Below are 19,048 nucleotides of genomic sequence, written 5' to 3'. Positions count from 1 at the left end.
CTGTAATAGAGCCCTTAGATTTTACATTGTATATGTCTATTATTTTTGCTTTTTTGGTTGACATTTAAACTGTAATGATGGAATGCTTCCTTTTAGTGTTTTGAATGGAATAAACTATTATTTAAAGAACTATATACAAGCAATCAAAACAATGAATATTTTATACAACCAAGTTTGTATTCTTGTACAGAGGTTTGAAACACGAAAGTATCTAAATTCTGATCTCTGACTAGTAAATACTAAGTGAAGAGCATATTTACTTTAGTGTTGCGTTAAGTGTCAAGAATTTTCTATAGATAGTAAATTTTGTAGGATTGATTGCAGTCTCAGGAATTAGCCAACAAACCATAAATATTTTATCTATCCCCATAAGCTCCCTCTAGAAACAATGTCATCAGTCAAACTGGAACCCTGAACATTTAAATACATGGCTAAATTATGCATGGGTCCCTGATCCCACATGCAAAGTTGGCTTTTAGCTTCCACATAGCATTGTTCATTCTGTCATATGAGTGTGAGTAAAAAACACAGTAGTTGCTTTTCAACAGTAGATACTATTTGAAACAAAGTAAAAGTGTATTTTTGAAGATATGCAACAAATATGGTATATAATCTGAATATGCTGCTTCTGTACTTAATATTAAATGTTTACCTTTTGAACACAACAGTTTCTTTGAAACAATGAGTTTTCTAAGAATTGGTACTATTTATCATGTTTAATTCTTGGATCTTGGTTGCAGAATCATATAAATTAGTTTAGTTATCTATGAAAATCTTTAATTCAATAATCATGACATGCTTTTGGTCACAGACATTCTCTGTCCCCTTGTAACCTGGAAGTTCTTTAGAGAAAAAGAGACCAAATTCCTACTGCTACTACTCTTTTAAATTGCCATCTTTTGAAAAACACTGCTGTGTTTTTGATGCATTTCCTCATTTTAAGAAAATGACAGTCAGTGGCTTCAGATCTCATCTTTCAATAAAGCCTTTGTTCAAAAGTTGCATCTTGAACCACTGGTATTTGACAGCTGGCACCTTATGGGATTCACCCCGTGAATATTGGCATTGTTAGGTTTTTGGTTATTTCCTCTTTCAAACCCAAAACAAAATTTTATTAAATTATCAGTATAGGAATACAAACACAATAAAGAAAGTTTGAGAGGATTGATTTTTGTTTTGACTTAGTCAACTAAGTCAAAGTATATGCACAAACCTCAAACATTCATCACATAATAGATTTTAGAGCCTGTATCCCAACTGTACATTTAGGACATACATTAATTAGGTGTAAACATAAATTGAATAAAAAAAGATATAAAAGAGTAAAAGGAGTGAGCTCAGTGGAGACAGAATTAGAAGCCAAAGTGGGATGTTTAAAACAGTAGTTCCAAATGGAGCTGTGACTCAAAAGCTTGAGCACAAAAGCTGAGGATCAGCATCCATGCTCTGAGTTCAGGCCCCAAGACCATCACAATTAAAAAACTTAAAATAACAACAACAAAAAGTTCCACATCAGCATTACAAAACTGAAAGCATGAAGGGGAAAAGGAAGGAATTACCTTTAGTTTACTTTCCATAATTTCACATACACTGAATGTTTGGAAATTACTTTTGTGTTTTATGTGGCATTATATAGTTTTCGTGAGTATAGTAGTATTTTACTAATTTAAAATGTTAATTGTTAAAATTGTTTAAAATTCTTCAATTTTTTCTAAATAGATATTATATGTCCATTATATCACTTCCTTTCATGTTCTTTTTGTACAGCTTACCAGAATATTCTAAACCCATGTCCCAATCTTAACTCTCCTGAAGTGTTACCTTTGAGTAGAAGCACTTTACAACACATACTGGATACGAGGGATAAAATGATCTGTGTCATATGAATATTCTTGCTAGGCTGGTGGAATGAATGAGGATCACTAAGTACTGTAAAATACCACAGCAGGTATTTACTTGAAGCTTATGACTAAAAGAAAAATTTGGTCATTTTCCCCTGAAATTCTTTTTTCTCTTTTTAACTTATCAATAAGTATCCTAATAATATAGTTTCTAAAAGACTAAGGATGGTAAGTTTAAATACCACTTTGTTTATACACAAGTATGTGGCAAGTTTTGTGTGTATCATTGTGTTTATCACCTATGTATTGCTTCCCCTGTGATCCTGACTTACAGAGAGAAATATCCATATATAAGTGGGTCAAAGCATGGGTTTAGAAAAGCAAAGAGAAAGAAGAAATGATTTACTGGATCTGACACCCTGTTTAACATTTCAGGGTCAAACCAATACCAAATTCCCAGGACATAGTAGGGAGTCCAGCAGACAATAAATGAAGTAGCAAATGCAACTGTCATCTTCAGGGTCCTCAGCCTTGCTCTTGGTATGTTGTTCTTGGATTGATTCAGTTGTAGTTCTATTAGACAGAGAGAAGAGTAGGCATTTAAAATTACTTTACTTACAAAATGAACATGGTCAAAAAGAGAGAGGCCAGGCACCTGTGGCTTAGGCCTCTAATTGTAACTATTCAGGAGGCTGCGATCTGAGGATTGTGGTTTGAAGCCAGCACAGGCAGGCAAGTCCATAAAACTCCTACCTCCAATAAAAACTACCAAACAAACAACAAAAATAAACAACCCAGAAGTGGAGCTGTGGCTTAAGTGGTAGAGGGCTAGCTCTAAGCAAAAGAAGCTCAGGGACAGCATCCAGGCCCTGTGTTAAAACTTCAGGACTGGCATAATTGTAAGAATGAAAATAGAATAAAAATAAAGGAAGAGAGAATCAATAATTCAACTTTGAAATCTAGAAATGAAAGTTACCAATATGTTTAATAAAAACTTTTTAAATAAAAATAAATTCCCTTGAAATTTATTCATCTAAATATTTTTAGTAAATATTAAAATTTTAAACAAAAGCATGTAATTATTTTACATTTGTATTGGGTATGATAGCAAATGCCTGTAGTTCCAGCACTATGGATACTGAGGAAGGAGGACAGTGAGTTCAAGGCTGGTTTGAACTACACAGGGATAAGATCTTGTCTCAAATAGAAAAACACATGTTTTCATTATTAAATTGCCCACTATGCTCTATAATGAATACAAAAGACTGAAAGTTAGAGTATCTTAAAAATAGATCAGAAAGGATGTGAGGGCGATCTGGCTGCGACATCTGTCACCCCATTGATCGCCAGGGTTGATTCGGCTGATCTGGCTGGCTAGGCGGGTGTCCCCTTCCTCCCTCACCGCTCCATGTGCGTCCCTCCCGAAGCTGCGCGCTCGGTCGAAGAGGACGACCATCCCCGATAGAGGAGGACCGGTCTTCGGTCAAGGGTATACGAGTAGCTGCGCTCCCCTGCTAGAACCTCCAAACAAGCCCAGGCACTAAAGAACACTAAAGAAAGTGAGATTCTTATCTACAATTAACCACTAGCAAAGGGGAAATGGGGCTGTGGCTCAAGGTATAGGGTGGTAGCCTTGAGCTGAAGAGCTCTGGACAATGCCCAGGGCCAGAGTTCAAGCCTCATAACCCACAAAACAAAGAAGCAAACAAAAAGCAATTAGAAATTAATATATGAGTTGAATTGATATATTGAGTTGAATTGTGCTTTATTAAGTATCTCTGTCACTAAATGGTAAATCTCATGTATGTGCAAGTATGCTACTCTAAAATATTCACTAAAGCTGTAAGCATCTCTATCTATGATGTTTGAAATAATTTCACTTTTTGTGTAAATAGAGCTTTAATGTTCATAAGCTATTCTTGTGAAGAGACATATTGAAATTACTGCAGTCATTGACTATTAAAGTCAGGCTGCCTTCTGAAGTTAAGGATATGGATTTAAAGTTGAAAAATGGCAGTTTTAACTCCTTGAACAATCTAGTCTCAGACAAATGAACAGAAGGGGGGTGGGGAGTTTGTAGTAATAAATTCAATGTATTTCCTACAAAATTAAGAAAAGTAAGGGAAGTGATGGGTGGGGGAGGGATAGGTGAGAATGACAGAAGAGGCTGACACTGACCAAAATAATTGTGTTCATAAACTGCTTTGCTGAACAGCCACTCCTTTGTACAGGTATGCAAAGATAATATGTATTTCTTATTTCATAATGCAGAACTGCAATTTTATAATAAAAAACGTTTAAAGCATGACATTTTTTCAAAGAGACAAAATACTATTCAGAAACAATTATTTTCTAACCCCATTTTTATGTGCTAAAAACAAGTTGAAGTATGGATAAAACCATTCATTTTAATTATACACTTAAGTTTTCATTACAAATGTTAGAAATCTATTGAATAAAGTTTTTTTTCTTTCTTTTTTTTTTGCCAGGCCTGGGCTTGGGTTCAGGGATGAGCCCTGTCGTCAGGTTTTCTCAAGGCTAGAACTCTATCACTTGAGCCACAACACCACTTCTGGCTTTTTTCTATGTATGTGGGTACTGAGGAATCAAACCCGGGTCTTGGTGCATGCTAGGCAAGCACTCTACCACTAGGCCAAATTCCCAGCCCTGAATAAAGACTTTTTTAGTGGAGTTTCAGTGAGACAAAAATAATGGCTATTTCCCTTGTGTCTTTCTATGTCTTGCTCTTTTCACACAGAATTTTAATGAATCCTCTATATTTGTAAACAGTCATTAAAAAATAATTAGAAGGAACAAGCACATTAACTGGCTTATAGCACATGGTTGCATATGAAATTTGAAATGCCTTCACACTTAATTGTCTCCTGGTGACTCTTGCTAGACTTTCCTCTTGACAATATCTAGATTTGAATGCAAAATAAAGCATCTTTTTCTATATTCTAGATATTAGGTGTTTGTTGTATTGATCCCACAGGAACCATTTTTTTTTTCAGTGCTTACCCTGGGTTCTCATGGAATAATTATCCTTTCTTCTTTAATGAAGAAATCCAAACCATCAATCATTGGCAAGTCTCATATAAATTGGGGGTTTAATAAAAGTATTACATCATGGAATGATTGTGAATATGTCATTAGCTAACTACTTAGACTAATATCTGGCACATAGCGAGTGTCATTCTGCCTTAGGTTCACTGTTTAAAAATTGTTTGCTCAGGGGCCAGAGTTTGGCCTAGTGGTTGAGTGCTTGCCTAGCATGCACAGAGACCTGGGTTTGATTCCTCGGTACCACATACATAGAAAAAAGCCAGAAGTGGTACTGAGGCTCAAGTGGTAGAGCTCTAGCCTTGAGAAGTCCAAGGATAGTGCTCAGGCCCTGAGCTCAAGCCCAGAACCGGCAAAAAAAAATGTTTGCTCACACCTGCCATTAATGTAAAGGGTTACATACTGTGGGGGTCCTGATGAAGAACTTGTGTCAGGGTAAAGATGATTTTCACATTGCATATCAGCATGATGAGAAGAGGGATGAGGAAGAGGCAGCTGAAGGTGAAGAAGTTATAAAAGGCTTGATGCCACCATCGTGGGAAGCTGCAGTGTGTCACACACTGAGAAAAAACCTCCATCTGCCCAGAAACATCTACCAGGTAGATCATCCTGAAGATATATAGCTGTATGAGAAAAAAAGGAAATACAAAAGTTAGGTTATTTCCCCCCAAAAACTATGTTAAAACTTTCTTTCCTACTCTCCTATCCTTCTAATATGTTGTTACCTAAAACAATTTCTAAAGTTCTTTGATATTATTTTTGGTATTTCTGTGAAAACTTATAAATAGATCCTTACTTAAATATACATGGGTGAGTGTGAATGAAACTATATCCCTTTGATTTGGGGATATTAATTCAGTCATTACCCAAGGATTTAAACCTTGTTTATATCTTCCATTTCACATGCAATCATGAATAAACTTTCACATTATATATCCTCACTGGCTAAGACTGTATTTGGTATTTAGAAGTGCCAACACACATACTTGTCTAAAAATTATTTTAGACATCAAAAGCTGTACTAAAATTATATTTGTTAAAAGTAGCCAAACATAAACATTTTACAAAAGTATAAGGAAGTTGCTCTTAGACATAAGATAGTATTATAGCCTTATTCATAATAAGAACTGTCAGCTAAGTGCCAGTGGCTCACACCTGAATAGGCTAGGCTGAGATGTGTGAATCAAAGTGTGAAGCCAATCTAGGCAGACAAACCTAAATGAGTCTTACCTCTAATTAACCAGCAAAAAGCCAGAAATGGAGGTGTGGCTCAAGTGGTAGTGTCAACCTTGAATAAAAAAGCCATGACTCTTAGTTTAAGTCATAGTACTGGTAAAAAATAAACAAAAGCCCCAAAACAAACAGATACATTACTAGTGAGAATACACATTTGTAAAATGAGGTGGGTTTTTTTTGCCTCTCCTAGGGCTTGAACTCAGGGCCTTGGCACTGCCCTTAAGCTTTTTCTGCCACTTGAGCCATAACATCACTGTCAGCTTTTTGTGTATGTGGTACCAGTAGGTCATACTCCCAGGCCCTGTACAATTATTAGGGAGAGAAATTTAACAATAATTAGCACCTGTACAAATACATTGTATGCATTTTGATGGTAAATATCAGTTTTCAATTTAACTAGGCTGAGAGATGTGTAAAATATTGGGAAAGTATACTGTGGATGTTTTTGTGAAGATCTTTCTAGAGACATGTGGCATCTGGATTAGGAAATGGAGGGAGGTTAAACTAGTCACTAGGCTGGAGTACTTGAAGGAAGAAAAAGTAGAGGAAGGGGAAACTACTGATAATTGTTGATGTGGATTAAGAATCAGTTATGGTGTAGGCATGACATAGGGCATATGGCACCTGCCTTGTAATCCTAAGGCCTTGAGTTCAATACCTACTACAACTGAAAAAAAGTTAATGGTGAGTGAAAGTTGAAAACAATATTTCTGAAATGTCAAAGTATTTATTTGCATGGTACTTTCTTCATTTTATTTTTTTATTATTGAGGTAATGTATATAGAGAGGGGTTGCAGTTACATTCACCAGGTAGTAAGTGCATTACTTCTTATGCATTGATACCCCTTCTTATGTTTTGTCCCCATTTCCCTTTCCCCACTCCCACCCAATCATCTTGCTTTCCCCCTTCCCTTTCCTATTTCAAATAAACAAATAAATGTATATACAATATACCAGGTAACAAAGTCAGACACAGTAACAATATGAGATTAACCAAAGGGCAACAAAGGAGAAGAGAAATAACATAGTACATTAAGAACAACAATCACTCAAGATAAACATCTTGTTTACATATTCTAGGGATCCTTTCATTTAGTCTCATCCTATATTGCATGGTACTCTTATCATAAAAAGTGAAACAATAGTTTCATAGAACAGGAATACCCACGTAAACTAACACTGCCAACAATGGGGCAGCTGCTAGCACCTGAGATGCACTGAGAATAGCTCAGCATCACTTCACTGTTTTGGTTTTTAAGGTATATTATGTAACAGAAGGTATAAGAAGTAACGAAATGTTCCACACATTTAAACTAAGGAGCTATATACAAGATGTCTAGCCTTCACACTTCAAAAATGGCAATATTATAAAATACAGGAAAGACAACAGATGAACTGTTCCAGCTAAAAAGAGGCACAAGCTAAATCTACCACATCTTGGATTTTCTTGTAAGAGGCTAAAAATTAAGCTACAGTGAATAGATCTGAATAGGTCAAATAATAGTATGGCAATTCTAATTTCCAGATTCTGATACTTATCGCTCTGTGTGAGAACTCTTAAGCACAAAGCTCTACATTAGAGAGAAGAGAGTAAATAGGTAAATGTAGGAAAATGCTAATATTTGGTAATATGTGGGTACAAGATATCTAAGAAAAGTTCTTTATCTCTGTGTGATTCTTTCAACCTATTTCTGGGTGTGAAACTATATTTTATTATTCTAAAGTCTTTAACAAAAATTGAATTACTTTTTATTTTTGTTTTTTGGTTGTGTAACTAGAACTCAAAGCCTGGGTACTGTCCCTGAGCTCTCTTGCACAAGGCTAGCACTCTACCATTTGAGCCACAACATACTTCCAGTTTTCTATTAGTTAATTTAATAATCTTACAGACTTTTGTGCCTGGGCTAGCTTTGAGTTGTGATACTCAGATCTCAGCTTCCTGAGTAGCCAGGATTACAGATAAGAACCACCAGTGCCCAGTACTTCTTAATAAACATTGTAACTGGTTGTCATTTATTTATTCTTTCATACTTATTGTTGTCTCCAAGCTTTACTGTGGAAACATTATTAAACCGGAAAGATAAGAGAGCACATTATCTTTTTTTAAAATTTTTACATCATATTTTATTTTTTCATATATTTTTATTGTAATTAATAGAAGGGTTACATGATATTTGCCAGACAGAAGGTGCATTAATTCACATACATTGATACCCTTCCACCTGTCTTGGTCCCCATTTCCCTCCACCCACCCCCACCCCTCATCTTGTTTTCCCTCCTTCCCTATCCAATTTCAAATAACCAAATACAAACATTATCTTAAAACAGATATCAATGAAAAAAATGAACAAATGCTTTGGTTTTAAGGTAGTTTTTCATTAAATAAAGAAATTTTAATTTATTCAACTGGTCAAGTGTTTCATTTTTATGGGAGTTATAGAAGTAAGAGGAGCATGTCTTCCAAAAACTATGTACTATAATAATAATATGGTATAAAGTATAAAAATAGTCCACTTATATTTGTAGTTAAAAAGTTAATTCTATTTATTTTTATTTTTTTAATATTTTTATTGTATTTAATAAAAGGGTTACATGATATTTGCCAGATAGAAGGTGCATTAATTCACATACATTGATACCCTTCCACATGTCTTGGTATTCTATTTATTTTTAAATAAAACTTTTTATTTACTTAGAAGCATTCAGAATGTAAACAAAACAGCTGCAACTTTTTTTTTCAATTACAGACTGGTATTCAGTTAACAGAATAACAGTTTTGTATAAACAGCGTTGATAATTGAAGACAGAAAAGCTACTGTCCCCATATATAACTAATTTGTGCTGTACACCAACAAGAACCTGCTTTAAATTTCCATTGCCAGGCAAGGTTAGTGGCTATTGAAAAGACCACCAGGACAGGGCTATTTAAAGACACATTCGGTAAGTGTGTTAACTGTACAAAAAAAGACACCGTACAGTTTTAAAACAAATCTTACACAGTCTTACATTTCAATTTTTTTCTTTAAAAGGAGTGAGTTGTGTGTCGGGGGGTTAAATGCTTTATAGACAAGAAAAAAAACTGCGCTAGAACCAACTAATTCAATCTCATCCTCTTCATCTTCCTCCTCTTTTTCCTTGCTCTTTTCAGCCTTCATAGCCCCCCCCTCCTTTTTTTTTTCTGCTGCATCAGGCTTTCCTTTAGCTCGGTAGGCAGCAATATCCTTTTTGTCGTTTTCCTTCAGCTCAGCAGCCTTCTTCTCATCAGGCTGTCTGTCATCTGCAGCAGTGTTGTTCCACGTATCTCCCAGGTTTTGCTCATCATCACCAATAGACAGGCCAGGATGTTCCCCTTTGATTTTAGGGAGATCTCCAGAACAGAACCAGAAGAAGGCCGAAGGAGGCCTCTTAGCTGCATTGAGATCCTTGAACTTCTTTGTTTCCCCTTTAGGAGGCATGTAGGTTTTCATTTCTCTTTCATAACGGGCCTTGTCCATCTTGGCCATGTCTTCAAGTTCCCCTTTCTCGTTAGCAGACATAGTCTTCCACCTCTCTGATCACTTCTTAGAAAACTCTGAGAAGCATCTGTGTGCTGCTTCTTCTTGTGCTCCTCCCGGCAAATTTGCACAAAGAATGCATCTGATGACATTTTGCCTCTTGGCTTCTTAGGATCTTCTTTTCCCATGTTTAGTTTTTCCTCTTTGAGGCATTGTGCTAGGTGCCCTGCCGAATTTCACTTGTCCCTGCTCTGTCTCTATGGAGCTCAATGTATTGCAATGGCCGTGAGAGCCTAATTTTTATTTTTAAGGTATTTTCTCCCCGAAAGGAAAAAAAAAGAGAAAGATTAATTGGGGAAATATTTTAAATAAATCCACTAGAGGGCGACTAATGATCATTCTGACAATCTCAAAATCAAGAACCCAAACAAGTGGTGTGAGTAAGCAACTTTGATCTTAGGGTCTAAAGCAAATGTTCTCTACATTAAAGGAGGCTTTCAATATGCTTTTACTTCCTCCCAACTTACTATTATTTAAACATAGTGATTTTTTTTTACTATACTTCTAAAAGTTTTTATTTATTTTATTTATTCTTTTTCTTTGCCAGTCCTGGGGTTTGAACTCAGGGCCTGAGCACAGTCCTTGGGCTTTCTCAAGGCTAGAGTTCTACCACTTGAGCCTCAACACCACTTCCAGCTTTTTTCTATGTATGTGGTGCATGCTAGGTAAGCACTCTACCACTAGGCCAAACTCCCGGCCCACTTCTAAATGTTTTACACCTTGATTTCACACCTCTCAGAATGTCATGTGCTCAGATGACCCAAGTGTAACTGGATCATATTTTCACCTTAATATTTCAAGAACATTTAAAGAGTACTGGCTACCATCTCTATTTACCACATATTTACTATGTAAGCCAATCTTTAGTAAAAATAACTGTACCAGATTCTCTCTGTATATTTTTGCTACATATTTGTGACTTCTGTTATAAAAGATGATCCAAACCTATCCATCAGGGAATTTTACACTTGGAAGGGAATGTTAAGATATCTGTGTGACACGCACGATACAAAACAGGAAGACAAGTTTTAAATGACAAATATAGTATAATATAGAACAATTTAGATCATTCCATGTCTATAAATTAATTATTGTCTTGTTTCTGTTTATTTTAAGCTCCAAGGCTATGTTCATTTCACTGATTAATAGATTCACTTTGCTTTCAGTGATTCCTTTGTCCTTGGATTCTATTTCTTTAATTTCTCAATATTGTTCTTCTCTAATCCCTGCCCCCAGTTCTTATCAGTGTTTGCTTTATTTTTCAATAAACAAGAACATTCTGTTTCCATCCTTGAGGACAATTGCAGGTACTCATTCCCTTTACAAACATTATTCATAATCCTCACATTTAGCACAACCATAGCATACCTATTTTTCTTCCAAAAGTAATTATCTTAAGATCACTTTTCCCCCAATGTCTTCAGCTATGAATTAAAGATAATAATAGGGGCCGGGAGTTTGGCCTAGTGGTAGAGTGCTTGCCTAGCATGCACGAGGACCCGGGTTCCATTCCTCGGTACCACATACATAGAAAAAAGCTGGAAGTGGTGCTGAGGCTCAAGTGGTAGAGCTCTAGCCTTGAGAAAGTCCAAGGACAGTGCTCAGGCCCTGAGCTCAAGCCCAGGACTGGCAAAAAAAAAAAAAAAAGATAATAATAGCATCTACCTTTAGGCACTGGCCAATGACAAGTAAATGATCAATTACTTCAAAATAACTAGAATACTGCCTGAACACTGCTTTGTATAAATTGTTATGGTTAAAATTTGGGACTCACATTTTTTTTTTGCCAGTTCTGGGCTTGAGCTCAGGGCCTGAACACTGTCCTTGGACTTTCTCAAGGCAAGAGCTCCACCACTTGAGCATCGGCACCATTTCCGGCTCTTTTCTATGTATGTGGTGCTGAGGAATCAAACAGGGTCTCATATAAAGGTAAAGCGATAGGAGTATTTTCTCACTTTATAAACCTTAGTATGAACAAAAAGAGAAAGGAGAAGAAAACGAACACTGAATCTTTAAAATAAGAGTGGAAAGGTTTTTCTTTTCTGTCTTTTGTTAGTTGTGGGGATTGGACTGTGGCTTGCATGTTGTCCCTGAGCTCTCTAGCTCAAGGCTATGGTTTTACCACTTGAGCCACCATGCCACTTCTGGTTTCTAGTGGTTAATTGGCGATAAGAGTCTCACAGACTTTCCTGCCCAGGTGGGCTTTGAACTGGGATCTTCAGATCTCAGCCTCCTGAGTAGCTAGGATTATAGGTCTGAGCCACCATCACCTAGCTAAAAGTGAAATTTTATAATGGATAATTTTATATACTATGCAATTTATTATTTACAATTACTAATTTTAACTTAGTTAAGTAGTTTTCTTAGTCCCACACACACAACTGGAAATAGGCAGTACTAAAATTTGAACACAAAGCTCTTAACATGTGAATATTTGTGCTATTTTTTATATTCCCTGGGTTTCAATTTTTGTGGCATGGAGATCTGAGGTTGTCCAAGAGATTGTGACAGGAATTAGCAAACAGCGAAAAGGAGTAGTTTCTTCTTATTCTTATTTGAAACCAAGGTACTCCTCTTGTCTATTTAATTTTTTAGGGCTCCACATGGAATCTTAAAAGGGGTGACTATGTTACTCATAAAAAGCTATAAGCTTCTAGCTTATAGAGACACCTGCCCAAACCATCATAGACTTAAATTCTGAAGTTTACTGACAATCACTAAGGTGGAAAAGAAAGATGGCTAATTTAAAATAGACTCTGAGTTGTAGGAAAATGTCTATTTCCAGATTCCCAGGCTTGAGTTGTGTGTCTGATTTGTTATTGTTGTTTGGACTGAGGTTTGAATCACTCAAGGAACAACCAATTAACATAGGCACTAAAGAATGATGATGAATGCAATCCTTTAAGTATAAATAACCACAGGTGGATGTGACTGTCCATGGGCTTATCCCCGGTGTGTGATGAAGCATGACACATACTCCTCTGGGTTATATTCTGGAAACACAGAGCTCTCAGTGAGTGTCTCTTGTTGTTTCTATCACATTTATGTTATGTTACTCATTTGGTTGAGATCACTTTTATTGAAAGCTGACAGCTGTAATAAGAGAAACAGTAGGCTTAACAAAAGGAAACGAGTCCAATTGGCCCAGTCACATTGGGAAAGCCAAAAAATGGTTTTATGAAGATGTATCCATCAGTGAGGTGTGATGAATAATAAAAAAACAAAAGAGAACACAATGTATCATGAATTTTTTTCCTGTTATATACATCTGAAGGCTGAAGGGAGCATTGCTTTTTTTTTTTTTTTTTTTTTTTTTTTTTTTTGGTGGGTCATGGGGCTTGAATTCAGCCTGGGCACTGTCCCTGAGCTCTTTGGCTCAAGCCTATCACTCTACTCTTGAGCTAAGTCCCACTTCCTGTTTTCTAGAGGCAATAAGAGTTATTTGGAAATAAGAGTCTCAGATCCTTTTGTGCCTGGGCTGGCTTTGAACCTTCATCCTCAGATCTCAGCTTCCTGAGTAGCTAGGATTACAGGCGTGATACTTTTTGTATCATTTTCTTTTCTATTTTTCCTTTTCTTTCTTTTTGCTGCCAGCAGGTTGGATTAAGGGCCTGAAGCCTGGTTGGCTTGTTCTCCACCCCTTGAAATTGAGCCACATCTCTAGCCTGGCTGGATATTTTGGAGATGGAGTTTCATAGACTTTATTACTGAAGCTGACTTTGAATCACAATTCTCTGAATTTCAGCCTCCTGAGCAGCTAGGATTACAGTCATGAGTCACTGATGCTTGGCAGTAAATATCTTTCTTTTTTTTTTTTTTTTGCCAGTCCTGGGCTTGAGCTCAGGGCCTGAGCACTATCCTTGGACTTTCTCAAGGCTAGAGCTCTACCACTTGAGCCTCAGCACCACTTCTGGCTTTTTTCTATGTATGTGGTACCGAGGAATTGAACCCGGGTCTTCATGCATGCTAGGCAAGCACTTTAACCACTAGGCCAAACTCCCGGCCCGTAAATATCTTTCTTAATTGCAATTATGCCCCCCAAAATGTGAAGGCTATGTCTATCTAAAGATAGACTTCACTTAGTCCTCTTATGTGACAATGGAAATAATAATTCCCATTTACCTCACACAGTTAGTGTAAATATAGGTGATTCAATACATGAGATTTTTTGAGAACTTTCAGCAAAGTATTTTGTAAACTTTAAAAGTGTTAAATGTAAGGCTGAATCAGTGATTTTTGCAAAAACATCATAGTATCATCATAATCTGTGGTTAATGGTAACATGAATCACTATGGTAATAGTGATTGAGGTCTCACTACTACATAAAATTTGTAAACTCTTTTTTTTTTCGTCTTGGGGTTTGAACTCAGGTATTCTATCACTTGAGCCATGTCTCAAACCTGTTTTTGTATTAGCTAGTTTTTGGTAGTATCTTATGTTTTTTTCCAGAGGCTGGTTTCAGACTGATTCTACTATTTATATCCCTTGTCACCTGGGATTACAGTCTTTCATCACAATGCCAGACATGCTAACTGAAGTGGGGGTATGGATTACTTTTTGTCTAGGCTCACATTGAGTCATGATTGTCCTGATTTCTGCCTCCTGAGTAGCTGGGATACAGGTGTAAGCCACAAAGGCTGGTCAAAGGTACATCTATATTTGCATGCTTTTTATGCTGCAGCAGTATAGATAGGTACAGTATTTGACATTACATTTCTATTACTGCCATCCCATAGTTAAAGTAATTGAACCATTAAGCTGATACATTACTTAGAGCTTCTTGGAGTATCCTTTTAAGGATACAGAGCTGTGGGTATGATTTTCAGTTATTATTGCAAATTCGTTTATTTATATAGCCAGTTTGTATTTTCGTACATTTAATTAATACATCATGGGCCGGGAGTGTAGCCTAGTGGTAGAGTGCTTGTCTAACATGCAGGAAGCCCTGGGTTTGATTCCTTGGTACCATGTACACAGAAAAAGCTGGACGTGATGCTGTGGCTCAAGTGGTAGAGCACTAGACTTGAGAAAGCCCAAGGAAAGTGCTCAGGCCCTGAGTTCAAGGCCCAGGACTAGCAAAAAATTAAACTAATAGCACTATTCCTGGTAATTATCTAAAGGTCTTATATTACTAACAGTCATAAGACAAATTATTATACTTCTTTTCATAACCTGCTTTCCTTTTCCCTTCAAACAGGTAGACAAACATTCCCTGACATCCTGATGATTTCAATGGTTTTACTGTTTAAAATTTTTGGCCAAGCTGGGCTTAGTGGCTCACACCTGTAAATCCTGGCTACTCAGGAGGTTGAGATCTGAGGATGGCAGTTCAAAGCCAGCCCAGGCACTAAAGTCGATAAGACTCTTATCTTCAATTAACCATCAGAAAACCGGAAGTGGTGCTGTAGCTTAGGGGGAGGGCAGAAGCCTTGAGTTGAAGAACTCAGGGACAGCACCCTAGTCCCATAGTTCAACTCCTAACACTAACAAAATAAAAGTTGTCCAGAAAACAGTAGAGCATTATTTTCCTCTGTGGTATTATTCACTAGAGTCAATTTGTTGTCAGTCTTTTCTTTTGTTGTTGCTGTTCTTTTGTAAATGCCTCTTCCTATTTATTCCCTCTACTATGAGCTCAAAAGGAAAAGGGGACAATCAGTAAATCTAGTTTCTTGCTAACTTTACACCCTTCACTTCAACCCCAAATGCTCCCTATTAAAATTAGTCATTCTTTCAGACTTTTATTAAAAAATAATTGTCTTCACCCAAAATAGCATTTAGGCTTAAGTACTCAACTAATTTTACCTTTACCCAAAACTTTCTTTGCTTTTAAAGCCAAATGTATCTTTTGGTTTATTGTACTTGTAGTAGCGTGCTTTCTTTCTTTCTTTCTTTCTTTCTTTCTTTCTTTCTTTCTTTCTTCCTTCCTTCCTTCCTTCCTTCCTTCCTTCCTTCCTTCCTTCTTTCCTTTCTTCCTTTGTATTTAAATGTATTTGTTTTATGTAAGCTTTTTCTCCACAAATGAATTATATTTTCTCTGAAGACTGGTTTTATTGTTGTTTGTGACCTAATATGTTTAGCGTCTCAGAAAATTGACCAATGATATTTATACACAATGGAATTCCATGCTGCCATCAGAAAGAATGACATTGCCCCATTCATAAGGAAATGGAAAGACTTGGAAAAAAATCATATTAAGTGAAGTAAGCCAGACCCAAAAGAATGTAGGCTTAATGGTTTCCTTCATTTGTAATAATCAATGCACATCTAGGACTCTCCTAGCAGAGGATTACAATAGCTCAAATCTAGATACATATGGTCATATAGGATGAGGCTAAATGAAAGGATGTCTAGGATATGGAAACAAGAACTTTATCTTGTGTGTTAGTTGTTCTTAATGTACTATGTTATTTCTCTTCTGTTTTTTTGCCCTTTGGTTAATCTCATATTGTTACTGTATCTGACTTTGTGACCTGGCGTATTGTATATACATTTATTTGATTATTTGAAATACGAAAGGGAAGGTGAGAAAACAAGATGATTGGGAAGGTGTTGGGAGAGGGAAATAGGGACAAAAACATGAGAAGGGGTATCAATGTGTGAGAAGTAATGCACCTACTATCTGGTGAATATAATGTAACCCCTCTATACATCACAATAAAAAAACTGACCAACGAACAGTGCTTATACTTTAAAGAAATAAAATGGAGGCAGGGGGTGAGGGGGGTGCCAAAAATAAATAAAATGGAAGTTTGAATAGCCTAAGTTTTAGCTAAGTAGTCTCACTTTAAGTAATCTGCCTGTGAAACTTAATCATGTATGTGAAGAGTAACTATAACATACTTTTTTGTAAAACAGGAAATCAAATCATTTTAGTTTTTCCTATGTCTCCTCTCATGAAACATACACTGTACTTAGTGCTTGTCAATATTTTGATTTTTAACACGACATAAAAATCAACAAAAGTGTACCAAGACATGTGAAAGGGTATCAATGTATGTGAATTAATGCACCTTCTATCTGGCAAATATCATGTAACCCTTTTATTAATTACAATATATATATATATATATATATAAAATCAACAAAAATCTGATCCATTTAGGATATCCAGGTAAGTACCATTTTGGGATGCATTTTGGATTCTGACTTTATGTCTTAGTACATTCATGCACCCTGAGTTTTCTTTACAATACATTTGCAAGCACAGAGACAATTTATTCATTTGTTAAATGACAGGGCCATTGTTATTCGCAAGAATTTATTCATCTTTTCCTTAATTATCTGGTTGTTATAAAGGCAGATTCTGCAGTCCAGTGAGCTGGAAACTACATACTAATCAATATTATTCTCTTCTACTTTCATAGACATAAAATTCTTAGTTTCAATTTAATACATCTCAAATAAGAAAAGTTATATGTACCACCTGTGTAAATTTTACAATCCCTAAAAAATGGACTTAACCATTACATCCTCATTAACAATAAGAAACTGGAAAAGCTAAGCACAATGGAAGATACCTCTCATCCCAAACTTCTAGGAGGCAGAGGTAGGAGAATTGCAAGTCTGAGACCGGGCTAGACAATATAGAATATAGAATATATAGAGAATATAAAGTATAGGATATACTATCTCATACCTATCTCAAAATAAAAAGGATAGGGATGAACAAATTTTGCAAATGGATAGTTTTTTTTGGGGGGGGAATCTTTATTATGTCCCAAAGATTGCATTACATTCTTTAATGCCTTATTCAGATTATTATTACCAAGGCAGATAACCAGAAACCCAGGAAGGCTAAAAGATGGATCCAAGGAAATAGAACAGAGTCAGCATTACTCTCCCGCTCTTCAAGGCAAGGCAAGATCATAAGTACTTTTTTTTTTGCCAGTCCTGGGCTTGAGCTCAGGGCCTGAGCACTGTCCTTGGACTTTCTCAAGGCTAGAGCTCTACCACTTGAGCCTCAGTACCATTTCCGGCTTTTTTCTATATATGTGGTACCGAGAAATCGAACCCGGGTCTTCGTGCATGCTAGGCAAGCACTCTAACCACTAGGCCAAACTCCCGGCCCCCATAAGTACTTTTAATAATACCTTTTACTCAATTTTAAATAGGAAATCTGTGATGGCCATATTCATATACACTCATGAACAGTGGTTTACCTGTGGTCCAGCGAAGACACAACTGAGGATCCAGGCCAAGCCAATTGTGAACTGCTCTAGCTTCCGGTTGCTTTGCACAGCCAGTGGCTGAGTGATGGCCAGAGAGCGATCCAGGCTGATCACCACCATCATGAATGCTGGCGCATACATGGAGAAGAGCTTCAAGTAGCTGAGGACTTTACAGAGGAACTCCCCACCATACCACTGGACTGTAATATTCCACATCCCATCCAGTGGCATGACAATCAGAGTCTCCAACAGGTTGGCTAAAGTCAGATGCTTTAAAAGCACCTTCATTCTAGAAAGCTTTTTCCCTTTCTCCTTCTGAGTCCACTTCTGCAGTTTCAACAAGAAGGAAGCATTAAACGTGGTGGAGAGTAGAAAAAGGAAGAAAGTCACGGTCACTCGGATCTTTCCAGATAAGGTCAGGGTGGGAAGGTTGTCGTACACCAGCAGGATGCTGTTGTTGATGGCTGAGCAGTGGTTTTGATTCTGTTCAGGAGAGGCACTGCTCTCCATAGTTACCCAACGATAAAGCTTCAAGATCTGTGTTCCTAGTACCTAAAGCGCTCTCTCTCTCCCTCTCCCTCCCTCCCTCCCTCTCTCTCTCTCTCTCTCTCTCTCTCTCTCTCTCTCTCTCTCTCTCTCTCTCTCTCTCTCTCTCTCTCTCTCTCTCTCTCTCTCTCTCTTTCTCTCTCTCTCTTCATGGAAGCATCACAGGTTTACATTTATAATTTTCCTCGCAGGGTATTTAAGACAATGTGAAAGATCAAGGTAAACTTGTTTTGAAGATTCGTAATTCAACGGAGTGCTAAAATAGAGGCTACTAAACACATTGTCGAGGTCAAGTGTAATTGTACCACCTCAGCAGATGGCCTGGTTTCCACAACACTTTTTCCTAATCACATTGGAAAAGAACTTTATAATCTGGGGAGGGGATTGGGGGTGTAAAGGGAAAGTGGGAGAAAAACATAGAAGATAATAATAAAGTTTGACAAGAAATGTACTCTCAACCTTACTTATATAATTGTTACCTTTCTTTATATCACCTTGACAATAAAATTAAAATAATAAATATAACGAAGGGTAGGGGAGAAAAAGATGATTGGGAGGGGTGAGGGAAGGGAAATCGGGACAAAAATAAATATAACAAGAAAAAGAGTAGTGGCTACAAATTGTAGTGAGAAGAAAGTG

The 19,048-nt window shown here is 36.8% G+C and overlaps 1 protein-coding gene and 1 pseudogene across 2 annotated transcripts; both read right to left on the bottom strand.

Moving 5' to 3' along the window:
* Positions 1–2,169: 2,169 nt before the first annotated feature.
* Gnrhr (gonadotropin releasing hormone receptor) lies at positions 2,170–18,373 on the bottom strand. 2 transcript variants are annotated; one of them, XM_090344057.1, is made up of 3 exons: positions 17,855–18,373; positions 5,308–5,527; positions 2,170–2,414 (listed from the first exon to the last, which is right to left on the bottom strand). In XM_090344057.1, exons 1-3 carry the CDS (start codon positions 18,371–18,373, stop codon positions 2,170–2,172), a joined length of 984 nt encoding a protein of 327 aa, XP_090200183.1. The 2 variants fall into 2 exon arrangements, with proteins under 2 accessions (XP_090200183.1, XP_090200185.1); XM_090344059.1 differs by having other exon boundaries at positions 2,279–2,414; positions 5,308–5,399.
* Positions 9,133–9,828, bottom strand: LOC150055687 (high mobility group protein B1-like 1 pseudogene; annotated as a pseudogene).
* Positions 18,374–19,048: the final 675 nt, after the last annotated feature.

Source organism: Megascapheus bottae, chromosome 13 (genome assembly GCF_031878675.1).
Source record: "Megascapheus bottae isolate mThoBot1 chromosome 13, mThoBot2.hap1, whole genome shotgun sequence".
NCBI lineage: Eukaryota > Metazoa > Chordata > Mammalia > Rodentia > Geomyidae > Megascapheus > Megascapheus bottae.
This window is presented reverse-complemented; position numbering and strand designations above follow the sequence as displayed.